The sequence below is a fragment of the Emydura macquarii genome, unplaced genomic scaffold (genome assembly GCF_026122565.2).
Source record: "Emydura macquarii macquarii isolate MOO-44397 ecotype Brisbane River unplaced genomic scaffold, CSIRO-AGI_Emac_v2 contig_2768, whole genome shotgun sequence".
Taxonomy (NCBI): Eukaryota; Metazoa; Chordata; order Testudines; family Chelidae; genus Emydura; species Emydura macquarii.
Window position 1 is genome coordinate 42566608 of NW_027132905.1, and position 12699 is coordinate 42579306.

Below are 12699 nucleotides of genomic sequence, written 5' to 3' on the forward strand. Positions count from 1 at the left end.
CGGACTGAAGTGACCTGCCCAAAGCCAGACACAGAATGAGTAGCAGAACTCAGAATCTACTCTGGGTGTGCTGAATCTCACTCTGTGCTCTAACCATTGGACCATGCTTCCTCTTGGACTCTGCTTTATTAAAGATAAGGGAAAGGGACGCTTTCAAATGGGTTTTAAAAGGTCGAAGAAGAAGCACTAGCGCAAACTGCACGTGGAAAGGAATTCCACCAACAAGGGAACAGATGTGCAAAGACCCAATACACGAAGGATGTGCTGTGCTGGCTCACGGCTGCCTACTGAAGTACCAGGGGACATTCTAAAAATCAGAGGGCCTGATCCGCTTCTGGTGTATATCAGCACAGCTTCATGGCCTTACGCAGCGCTACGCCGATTTACACCAGCTGAGGATCTGGCCTAGGACTTAGTGTGATGGATGCAAGTGCTTGTGGGGGCAAGGAGAATACAGTGGAGACATTCGCTAGGCCTGAAAGGGTCTAAAAGCCAGTCTCCCACGTCACTAGAAGAGCAATCCAACTCAAACAGGGACAACAGAGGACTATTTCTGTGTCTACCTTCTTTTCTTTGGCGTTTGTTCTGAAACAGCCTCATGCGGTCTTGGGCTGCTCTGTTCCCCGCCCCCTCTTGCATGGGAAATAATATCTGGATATAGCACAAAGCTGCTGGCCAAAGCAGAGCTCTGTGCAGGAAGATTTGGACTGGGTGGCGTTCACTAGCATGATGGGAAGCAGCACACTCAGGAGACGATCCCAACCACAGAGCAAGCGCCACAGTGCACGTAAGTTCAGGGAGGACAATACAACGAAGACGCAACCTACAACAGCTCAGGGGGCTCTGTTTTCGTGGGGGTGCTTTACCTGTGCAACTCAGACGTATAAATTGGATTTGCATTTATTGCATTTTAGGGAAGATCAAACTGGGTGCAGTTTATTCGCTGTAGCATGAAACGGGCTTGATTCTGCAAATCCTAACAGTGCTTCCTTATGCAGGCAATCCCACTGCAGTCCAGATGCCCACTTGCATGAGTAACAGCTACTCATTTGAGTAAGGGGGTTAAAAGGCTCAGGCTCCACACTGGAGGTTTTCCCCTTTCATTTGCACTTACAGTGGGTTAACCATGTGTAAGGGCTGCAAGATCAGGCCCTATATCTTGTCAATATTAATAAAGAAATAACCCGAGCCATGGCCAAGCCACAGCGTTCAGATCTAGATCCAAACTCTGGAGAAGTTTGGGGGGCGGAAGGAGGGTGCTTAGATCTGGGGTCTTGGTTTGGACCCATCCCTAGAAATAATATAAGTTTTTAAGGGTTGCAGGATAAATATATTTTCACCAAGAAAGAAAGTTTTAGCCTCCTGGGGAAAAAAAGAAAGCCAAACATATTAAAACCTCATCTCTCTCTCTGCATGCTTAGTTTGCAAAACTGATACTTCTCTCTCTTGCACACAGATGGTCTCTGAACACTAACAAATCTAGAATTGTCACTGTGGCGTGCATCAACTCCACTTGTGAACGTCATGGTGACAGTGGGGATGGAATCAAAACCTCCTGCTCCAAAGGGCCAGCCCCCCCGCAGTTGCTAGAGCTAAAGGAGAATCTTGGTTGGCTGTATAGGACTTATGGCACACAGCCGAGCAGTTCTGATTCCATCCAGCAGAGGGGAGTAGTAAACACGTTTACACTAACATGTCTAGGCTGTGCTCTCTGGGAGAGTCCACCTCCACCATCCAGCCCTGAAGGAGTCTGAGGCACAGGCCTGGTCTAGCCTGGCGTCTCAGGTCGATTTAAAGTCCATTAATTCAAATTAATTACACCCGCGTCTACACTGGCACCACTGTTAATTCGAATTAAGGTGCCTGTAAAATCGACTTAATAAGACCACCTCTGCAAGTGGCATAGCGCCTAATTCGAATTTGGTAAATCAAATTAGTGTCAGTGTAGACACAATGGGACTTAATTCAAATTAATTGATCTCCGGAATGTATCCCATACTGCCCCGTTTTGACCGCTCTGGACAGTCGCGCTGTGCTGCTCCGTGGTCACACTAGCAGGAAAAGTCCCCTCCCCTCAAGCCCTGGGAAGATTTGAATTCTCATTTCCTGTGCTTGCTGCCAGCTTGGAGAGAGATTTGCCACAGTTCTCAGCATGGCTACTGCAAAGCCCAAACGCGCTCCAGCATGGAGTCGACCAGAGGTCTTAGACCTCCTCGGGCTGTGGGGCAAGGAGTCCGTTCTGGCTCAGCTCAGAGCCAGCAAAAGGAAACTGGACATTTATAGGAAGATATCCCAGGGCACGCTGGAGAAGGGACACCAGAGGGACGCTCAGCAGTGCTGAGTGAAGATCAAGGAGCTGCGCCAGTCATATCAGAAAGCCAGGGAAGCTAACAGCCGTGCTGGCTCCTCTCCCAAAACATGCAGGTTCTATGAGGAGCTGCATGAAATTCTAGGTGGCGATCCCACCACGGTGCCTCCCCACAGCATCGATACCTCTCTGCTAGTTCACAGTCCATGATCAACGAGGGGGACTCCATGGACGAAGAGGAGGAGGAAGCTGTGGAGAGCAGGGTGCATGAGAGCGAGGTGTCGTTCTCCCACAAAGTCAGAACTTATTCCTGACCCCCGAGCAGTCCACCAGCACCCAGGACAGCACAAATGATCCCGGGGAAGGCACTTCTTATTAGCATTTCTGTCCTTGTACATTGGGCGGGGGGAGGGGGGGGGCACGAGGGGGATCTCAGGCATTTCGTTGGCTGTACTGGGTGGTAACCCAGGGCTCAGTTTTTTTGTGTGTGTTGAGAAATGCTACGCTTATCAGTTGATATCCCATGGAAAATTGAATGTATGTAATCTGTTATCCCTCCCTCGCCTGGAAAAACTTTTCAGGGGAGGGCTGCCTTGTTCCTCCCTCCACGGTAGGAGTCTTCTCTGCAATCAAGGTAGCCAGCATCATGGCTTCCTGTGTTTTAAGCGTTCTCTCTCCCCACACCACTACGCCGTCCACAGTTGCTCTCTGTAAGGGTTTGAAATACAAGCGGAGAGAGGAAATCATTTGCTACATTGTTTCATGGTCTCATTATCAAAATTGTTACATTTGTATCACTTTCTTCACTGTGCTAACTGTGGCTCCCTTGTTATTTTTCTTTCATTCTGTAGACACCTTGGCAGTGAACCGACCCTTAAGGACAGACTGTCTCAGATTAGAAAAAGGAAAAGAAAAAAAAAAAGCAGAGATGACATGTTTTCTGAGCTCATGAATGCCTCATCAGCCGCAGAGATAGAGCAAAGAGCTTGAAGGCTGATCTTGTCCCAGAGCATGGATAGGGTCACGGACACTCACAGACAAATGCAGGAGACTGATCAGAGCACCACACAGGAGATGCTGCAACTCATGCGGGACCAGGCAGACATGCTCCGGCATCTTGTGGACCTTCAGGAGGAGCGGAGGTAGGACAAAGTCCCGCTGCAGCCCCTCCATAATGATCCTCAACCGAGGGCTATGCCGCCCTCCACCTCCTGGTCCCCCGCCCCCACGAGGTCTCAGAGGGAGATTGTCCAGGATGCAGTACGTGCTCTCCTCCACCCCAGCAAGCTACTACCCTACCCCTGGAGACAGTGAATGAACCCTCACCACCCTCCCTCCATGACTTGAATGTTAAAAAATAAAGTTTTGCATCATTCCAAAACATTCCTTTATTAAATTATATCTTGTTCAGGAGGGATTTGTTGGGCATAGATATCGAAGGGAGGTTGGGGGAAGGATCATCAAGGGCAAACAACATACAGGAACAGAAATCAGTCCTGCATCTCATTGGAGAACCTGGTTTGCAACGCTTCCCTAATGCACAGCACTCCGCGGTTAGTTCTCAGCATAATGCTGGCATCTGGCTGCTCATAATTGGTGGCCAGTCTTTCTACCTCCACAGCCCAATCCTGGGGGAACTTCTCACCCTTCGCTTCACACACATTATGAAGAACACAGCACACAGATATCACAGAAGGAAGGTTCTTCTCACTCATGTCCAGCCTAGTGAGGAGACTCCTCCATCTACCCTTTAAACGCCCAAAGGCACATTCTACAACCATTCTGCAACTGCTTAACCTCTTACTAAACGCTCCTTGTCACTGTCAAGGTGACCGGTGTACGGCTTCATTAGCCAAGGGAGAAAGGGGTAAGCAGGATCCCCCAGAATCACTATGGGCATTTCCACACCCCTGAGGTCAATTTTTCAGTCAGGGAAGAAAGTGCCCGCCTGCATCTTAGAGAACAGCCCTGAGTTACGAAACATACGAGCGTCATGCGCCTTCCCAGACCATCCCACAGTGATGTCTGTGAAACGACCCCTGTGATCCACAAGTCCCTGCAGGACCATGGAAAAGTACCCCTTGTGGTTTATGTACTCAGTTGCTAGGTGTGTAGGCGCTAAGATGGGGATGTGCGTCCCATCAATGGCCCCCCCGCAGTTTGGGAAGCCCATCGTGGCAAACCCCTCCACTATGTCCTGCACATTTCCCAAAGTCACTAGCCTTCGTAGCAGAAGTCTATTGATGGCCCTGCACACTTGATTCACGGCAATGCCCACTTAGATTGGACTCATCCGGAGCTTAGATGACTCTAGCTCTTGATAGCCACCTGGAGGGGGATCTGGAGAAATAGCATCATTTTCCTCATCTCCAGAGCCTAACGGAACCAGGGGCTGCTCCAGTTCCTGCTCCTCTTGCGGCTGCTTGCGAAAGGGAACCCGACGCTGCTTGGTGCCAATGCTGTGGGGCTTGCGGCGATGATGCTCCCAACGCCCAGCCGCTGGAGCCGGCGGAGATGGTAGCAGAGATGCTCTTGACGTGAGGGGGGGGGTGCCTTAAGGTTTCAAGAGGGCCACAGATACAGCCCTGGACCCAAGTGATGCACAGTCCCAGGGCCCCTCCTGTAAGCTCCCTGGGGTGGAATCCAGGGCAGGCAGGTGGCATAGCTCTCCTGATGAGACCGGCTAGGTTGGGGCACATAGGAACCCACTTCAGAGTCCAATGAGTAGGAAGCTTCTTCTTGAGCCCAAGGCGGCACCATACCCATCGGTCCCAGAGAAGAAGGCTCAAACTCTGAAGAAAGGGGAGCCAGGGATATCATCTGTGGCTACTCCCTAGACAATACCGTCCACACTGGTAGCCTGACAGCCACACCCGGTGGAGCTGGTGAAGGTGCTGAAAGCAGCCTCTTGAGCACCGGTGCCGGGCAAGTCTCTTGAAGTGCTGACGACGGTGGCAGCGAGAGGCTCGACAACTCTCTCGCAGCCTCCAGTGAGGCAGGAGGAGACGGCACCGGGAAGACACGCTGCGGTGCTGTGGCACGAGGAGATGCTGATGAAGGTGCTTCAGAAGCCAGTCTCAACAGGCCTGCACCGGGGTCTGGAGTCTCCCCTGCTTAGAGGTGGGCTCTGGGGAACGCTTCCTTCTTTGAATGCCCGTCCGAGTCTCTAGAAGAGCTCGTCCTCCTCAAGTCTTTGGGGGACGCCTCTTTGTTGGTACCGGTGATGATGATCTGCCTCTTCACCCCGGCAGCACCGCCGGTGCGGCACTGACGGACGCCAAGGTGCTTGGTACCCGGAGTGAGGCGGAAGTGTTGATTCCATCAGCAGATATTTTAACCTGGCTTCTCTGCCTTTTGAATGGGGCTTAAAGACCTTACCAATGCCACACCTGTCACTCCCACGAGCCCCCCACAAGCCCTGAAGGCAGCTGAGGTGAGGGTCACTAGTTGGCTTACCCTTGCCACAAGCGTGGCAGCTCTTGAAACCCGGAGAGTGCGGCATATCTCCGGCAACAGGGGCGGTGCCCAGACCAGGTGCCAGAACCACACAAAAACAACACAAACCAACTAATGACTAAATGGCGCCACCGACGCACGGGTACTATATACAGGTGTTGAGCAAAGACTTGCAGAAGCAAGGACAGGGAATGTCAATGACCTGCACGACGTGTGCGAGATAGCAGAGGGCACCCTGACAAGCACTGCTAAGGGTAAAAATACTGGGGCGCACCAACGCCTCCAGTGGAACGGTCACGTGCGATCACTCGAAGAACACATCTCTCGGAGTTCAAGGCTGCTAGAAGGTGGAGCACAGAGGGCAAATTCCTACAGGCTCCAGAAGTTTTCTATTAACGTTCCTTTAGACGTCCCATGTGGTTCTAATAAATGCAACCCGACTCAGCAGTGCCCGACATCAATCCAGCCACATGAAAGGAACGAGCGTATCCACGAATTGGCCAGTGTGCAGCTGCGGCAAGCAAAATTCCGATGCCATGAAATGACAATACCAGATAAGCTGATTTTTTTTTTTTTTTAATTGCCCATTCTACCCATTCGCTTGGTAAAACAAAAAGTTGCTCAAAACAACTGCTGAGCTCATCCAAAGCACCTCGCATGGGACGTGGGGAGAGAGAGAGAGAGGTGCTATGCTGGGTAAATGTGATACACAGCTTTTTGGACTCTCTTTCTTTCAAGTGCCATGTGACATTGATGCAGTGTCCCAGACACAGTCTCTGGAGACAGGTGGTTTATAAATCCATGAGCAATACGAATCAATGCCAGGGAGATCCCCAGTTAGAGTGATGACCCTTAGCCCATAGGCAGCACTTTCCCTCCATAGATTTCAGAGCCAAAGGACATGAGAATCATTATCCTCATTTTGCTGATGAGCGAACCACGGCTAAGATTAGGTGACTTGCTCAAGGTCGTGCAGCAAGTGGGTGACAAAGTGGAGTATCAAACCTGAGACTCCCAGATCAGTGCCCCAGCCATCAGACTGTGCTGACTCCCACCCCCAGAATTACAGCTAGCACTCAGCTACCACAGAAGTGAGTACCAAATGAATGAATGCCTATCCAGACCAACAAAAACATGCATGACAAATACACACACACACACACACACACACACTCTTCTAAGGACCACTGCACCAGATAGTCAAAGTGACTGCGAGTGATGGCACTGCACCAGGCACTGTGTAGCGAAGTTCCCAGATCTGACTCAATCCTACAAATCCATGAATCTCCAGGGCAGCCCTGCAGGTGGCCCAGCTAGGGTCAGGGTATCTGCCCCATCGCACGTTGGTGGAAAGTTTGAGAGCACGGTGTGCTTGGGTGTTTACATCCATTCCAGCAGCATGTCTAAAGAATAGGCTATGCCGCTTTTGGCCATGACGAACGACCAAAGGAAGGCCAGATCTTTGCAAGACTGTGACAAAGTCAAACCACTTTATATTCTGTACACATGAAATGCCTCTCGCAGCTCCAAGTCTGCCTGCAGGCGTGTCCGGATTTGTGACCCATCCAGCCAATACAGGCAGGACACCAGTTTCATAGATCCTGAACTTCATCTCAGCACAAAGATGTTTTTGCATCCATAAAGACAATCACATCACGCGGGAGGTGGCAACACCTGTTCACCAGAGAACATCCGGTTCGCTGCAACCGTTTGAACTCTGCTGATAGCCGAGGTAGATGAACTTCTAAACGCTCTCCACGGAATGATCCCACCTGCACTGGGGGCGCTGGGGGCCCACCTCGGAGTTTATAGACCTTGGTCTTCTGCCATGAGGTGTCCAACGCCCCACAGTGTGGGTGGTGTCCTGGAGACCTTGGAGGGAAAATATCTGACCTTCGAATTGTTTGTGGCCCTAGGCTAGAGATGATGAAGCAGAACCTGCTTGCTGCTGGGCTCATGTTACATACTCAATTACAGGGCTGATTAACAATAATATCACCTGTGAGCATTCAGGTTGTATATCACACACAAGACCTCCAGCCTGAGCTGTTCTGCATGGCATAAGCAGTATTATTACTTTTAGATTCAATTTTTATGGTCAGATCTCCTCCCAGATGATTATCCGCAGTGCCCTTTTGCTGCCTCTTCTCTTTCCATTTCACACTCTTTCTACTGCTCCTTATTCCTGGAACTCTCTCTGTAAGCAAAGGGACCCTGCCGCTTTCAAAACAATAAATAGAAACAAAAAGGGGCATGGGGGAAAAAAAAAAAAAGAGTATGCAACGTTTTTGCCCAAAACGGGTTTTGTCCAGTTGTGTAAAACTAAAAATTTCATCCTAATTTCAATTTTTTAAAGAAATTGACCAGCTCTAAAGTTAGTGGACCAAAAAAAAATTTTTGTTTGCAAAAATTTCATCTTTTCGCTGTTTTATTTTAATTTTGAAATTGCACCAACGTTTTTAAAAACGCCAGCCAGCTCCCAAAAAAAGACACTGCCACCAAATACAGAACACGGGCCTCAAACAGTCCACTGAGCTACCTAGCCCAAATCACTTTAGATTCTGTATCTGTCTATATATTGGAACCATCTGACCCACCAATGACACGCAGCTGCCTCTGACAGTTCTGGAAAACGGAAGCTGTTTAAGGGCACACAGAAACACAGTACAGCAGTTCGGCCAGGAAGCAAAGAATACTGCGTGCCAGATGAAACCGCAAGAACAACATTTTTTAGGTAGGCATCACTTAACCTAGCTCGAATTTAACCATGACATCAAGGTCAACAATTCTACCCATGCAAAATGTGCAGAGTGATCTTTAATGACTACAAATCATTCTTTTCACAAATGTTTACCATCTCATCTTAAAAGGACAGCGCCCCCAAAGTGCAGCACCACTTAACATCATGTTGGGGCACTGATTCAGTGCTAAGGTTACATACCATCTATTGAACGGCACACAGCTACATCCTGCAGCAGACTTTTCCTCCTGCATCTCCCAAACACACACACTGCTCCAAAGAGGAGGAAAAGCAGGGCAAGAGCTAGGACTGTCCCAGAGACATACACACTCTCCTTAAAACCCATAGATGATAAGAAAACATGCTGTTCTAGTAATACTATGCTCAGATACCATGTGAGGGGAGTCAACATAAAGAACCTAGAGTGAACAGAATAAAACATATGGTTTAATTTCTGCTTCTGGCAAGCATAAACCCAGCCCAGAAAAATGCCAGAGGATAGTCTTTGCAGAAGTAACGCTTATGAGAACCATACGTCATTTCTGGTGCTTCAAAATTGACTAGAAACAGTCTTGTGTTATTCTCATTCAGGGTAGCAAGCTCAGTCAGCTGCAGCACAAAGCGTCTGGGGCCTGGTCTACACTGGCCGGGGATTTCGGCGGCAGTCAATGGGAGATACGCAAGCTACGTACAGCAACTTGCATATCTCCCGTCAACTTCCTAACGTCTACTTACCGCGGCGTGCACCGATGGGAAATGCCCTCCAGTCGACGCAGCGCTACTCTACTTGCCGGGGTGGATTTACAGAGTCGACTTCCGGGTTCAACTGAGCGAGTCTTCACTGCCGCTCAATCGAACCTGCTGTAGACACAGCCTGGATTGGAACCTCTCGACAGCTCAAATCTCATCTCTTACACAAACAGGCATGCGTTTCATTTTACCATATAACTTATCCCGATTGCAAGAAGTAAATTAAGCCAGCAGAGCCTCCTTTTAATTACAGCCACTCATGGGGATGTGGGAATCACTAGCAGTGTTTAGAGACAGGTCGCTCAATCCAGATTTGTAATTAACTTAGCATTGTATTACAAAAATGCCTAGATATGCAGGGCATTCATTCTGTAACCTGTACTAGTGACCCACTTTCTACTTGCTGACATAGGAATGGGTCTTCTTTTCACTGCTACTGCACACTTAGGACCCAATCCCATTAACAACTGCTACTGAGAAAAGTCCTGACCACTTTAGGAGGTCTCCTGGACGCTACTCAGAGTGTTTGTAGGTTCAGACCCATATGCAGGGTATTAAAGGGATACTTCCAGGTTAAAAATAACTTTAAAACCCCTCAAAGTTTCCTTATGTGTTAATAGCTATATCTGAGATCATTAAACCTGAAGAAATTTTAACAGCAAATTTCCATCTTCAATTTTTGCATTTCTTTTTGTCTTGACAATGAAAACTAACTAGTCGATTTCACTTTTGCTTACAGGCAGTGTTGCTGTAGCTGTGTTAGTCCCAGGATGTTAGAGAAACCAGGTGGGTGAGGTAACATCTTTTATTGGAGTAACATCTGTTCATGCGAAAAAAGCTTTCGACCATATACAGCAAAGAACTCTATGTAAGTTTGTCTCCCTCACCCACAGAAGTTGGTCCAATAAAAGATATTACCTCACCCATCTTGTCTAACTTTTGTTTACAAAGAGTTACTAGTCAATTTCACCTTTGATTGTCACACACTAACACAATGCTATAATGTTTGTATTGCAGTTCTGCAGGGGAATGTTTAGCTTGAAAAAAAACAAAAACTGTTCCCAGTGGAATTTTCAGAAATGCCCTGAACCATTTCTACTGGTCTTAGGTTTCACAAAAAGTTCTTCTTAAAACCTAGCTTTTGGTTCAAGTTTGACCAGACAGAGAAGAAGACTGTCTTGTGGTTAAGGCTCAGGGACCGTAAATTCAATTCTATGCTCTGCTACATACTACCAGCGTGACGGTGGGCAAGTCTCTAGGCCCAGATGATCAAGGGTATTTAGGAACCTAAGTCCCATTGAAATCCATGGAGGTTAGGCACTTAAATACCTTCAAGGATCTGTTCCTTAATCTCTCTGGACCTCAGCTCCTCATCTCTAAAATGAGGATGATAACACTTCCGCACAGGGATTTCATGAGGATAAATTCATTAATGTTTGTGAGGTACAGAGAGCAGAACTACATAAGTACACAGGCAGATACACAACATTGCTTTTAATAGCTGGACTAGGAAGAAAGCAACCAAGTATCCAATCTCTATAATTTGAAGCTATTTTGGTTTTGCTTGTGTAGTAACCCAATTAGTGGGAGGAGAGAGGTAAGAATCCACTGCTAATTAAACACTTCTGATGGCTTTGCGAAGATACCAGAGTCATGAGACCCTCTGGAGAGGAATGTACTTAAATAACAAGCATGATTAGCAAAATTCCTCTACATCAGAGGCAATTCCTGCATATTAGACAAGTCATCTAGGAACCAGATGTTCCCCTGTAACAGCTCCCAATAGAGATTGCTAAAAGGTAATGGCTGAGTGAAGGTGATGCCCCCTTTGAGACAATAATGACCATGAGGAACCAAGGGTAAGATTAAACCAGTCATTCATGATTGCATCTCTCAGACAACAGGCTAAGTAAACCATTCTTAAGAGTTTACATTAAAATTAAGCACAAACAATTAATTTTAATGTACTATAATAATAACTGAGTTTTTGTTAATAGCAAAAAGCTATTAAATACATGGCTTTGGAATACTGCAGAACTTCTGACAAGAGAGGCCAGTCTAACAAGTGCATTTGCAGGCTCTGCATTTGCATACATGGAACTGAGAATGTTTTCCAAACATCCTTCCAGTAAAACTCACGTGCTCCTGGGAGGAAAGTATTTTAATATCTCTATTATAGGTGGGGAAAACTGGGCACAGAAAAGCTAGATGACTGCTATAAGGTCATGTAGTAAGCCAGGTTTTGTCTACACTCACACTTTAACCCATTTAGTTGAACTGGTTTAGCTAAGCTACAGTACCTGGACACCAGTTTAACCAAACTGGTTTAAAATCAAATCTCAAGGTAAACCATCACAATTCTGCATTTAGACAAGTGCCTGCCCGTGCAGAGCAGGTTGCAAGATTGGCATTCCCCCCAAAAAAACAAAGAAAAGGCATGAAAAACTTGCCCTGTTATTGATTCCTTAATGACAATACCACTGAATTGCTGGATGACCTTGGGCAAGTCACTTCACCCCAGGTGCTTCAGTAAAGTGCTTTGAGATCTACAGAATAAAAGTGCTATACAAGGAACTAGGTATTATTATTATTATAAGTGGCCAGTACAAGGACAAGTTTCCCCCCTTATAATATTTGTGGTTCCATAATGTGACCTTACATTTTCAGTTTGGGGCAGTGTCACCCCCAGGTACCTACCTCCAAGTAATTCTGGACACCAAGCATAGGCTGATCAGTCAACGTCTCCATGACACCACTGCAGAGCAAAAGGAAGACAACAGTTATCAACAAGGGTCAGTGAACTCCAACCCGTAACATCACACCTAGAATCTAGGCTGGGTACCTGCCCTACACCAGTATAAGGATCATCAGCTTCTTTGTCGAGTGACTGATTGTGATTGAGATCCAAGGAATTTCTTTATATAAAACTTAGCTAAAGATAAAATGCGATCTTTCCCTTCTGTGCGTGTGGGGGAGCAGAAAACAGTAGGAGCCAGCTGACAGCCTGCAGGTGGGGGAAGCCAGAAATAAAGGGCACTCTCCCCCTTCCTTCCCCCACAGAAAATGGGGTTTGCTTGTTCGAATGAGGCTCTCCTTGTTATCAACCATCACAGATTCGGGGGAGTTTCAGGGGCTGACAGCAGTAACCTGCATGGCTCACCCCTCTGCTGCATGGCCTGATCCAAATCCCATTAAAAGAGGAAGGATGGTTGAGTGGTTAGAGCACTGGGCTAAGACTTGGGTTCAAGTCCCTCCTCTGCCACAGATTTCCTGTGTGATCTTGGGCGTCATCAGCCCCTGGCACCGAGCCAGGGTCAACAGACTCAGGCTTGTGCTACCGTGCTACAAACCGCTGCGTAGATGTTGGGGCTTGGGCTGGAGCTGTGGCTGTAGCGTAAGCCCAAGTCCGTTGAGTCAGGCTCGGGAGCTGGCTGCTGCGGGCTGC

The 12699-nt window shown here is 47.8% G+C and overlaps 1 protein-coding gene across 4 annotated transcripts in view; it reads right to left on the bottom strand.

Annotated features, from left to right (window-relative positions):
• Positions 1-12699, bottom strand: part of PUSL1 (pseudouridine synthase like 1) — a 67723-nt gene that overhangs the window by 51804 nt on the left and 3220 nt on the right. For all 4 annotated transcript variants that reach the window (XM_067567257.1, XM_067567258.1, XM_067567259.1 and 1 more), the window contains exon 2: positions 11952-12009. In XM_067567257.1, the coding sequence (XP_067423358.1) occupies positions 11952-12009 (58 nt within the window). The remainder of the gene's footprint in view (positions 1-11951; positions 12010-12699) is intronic.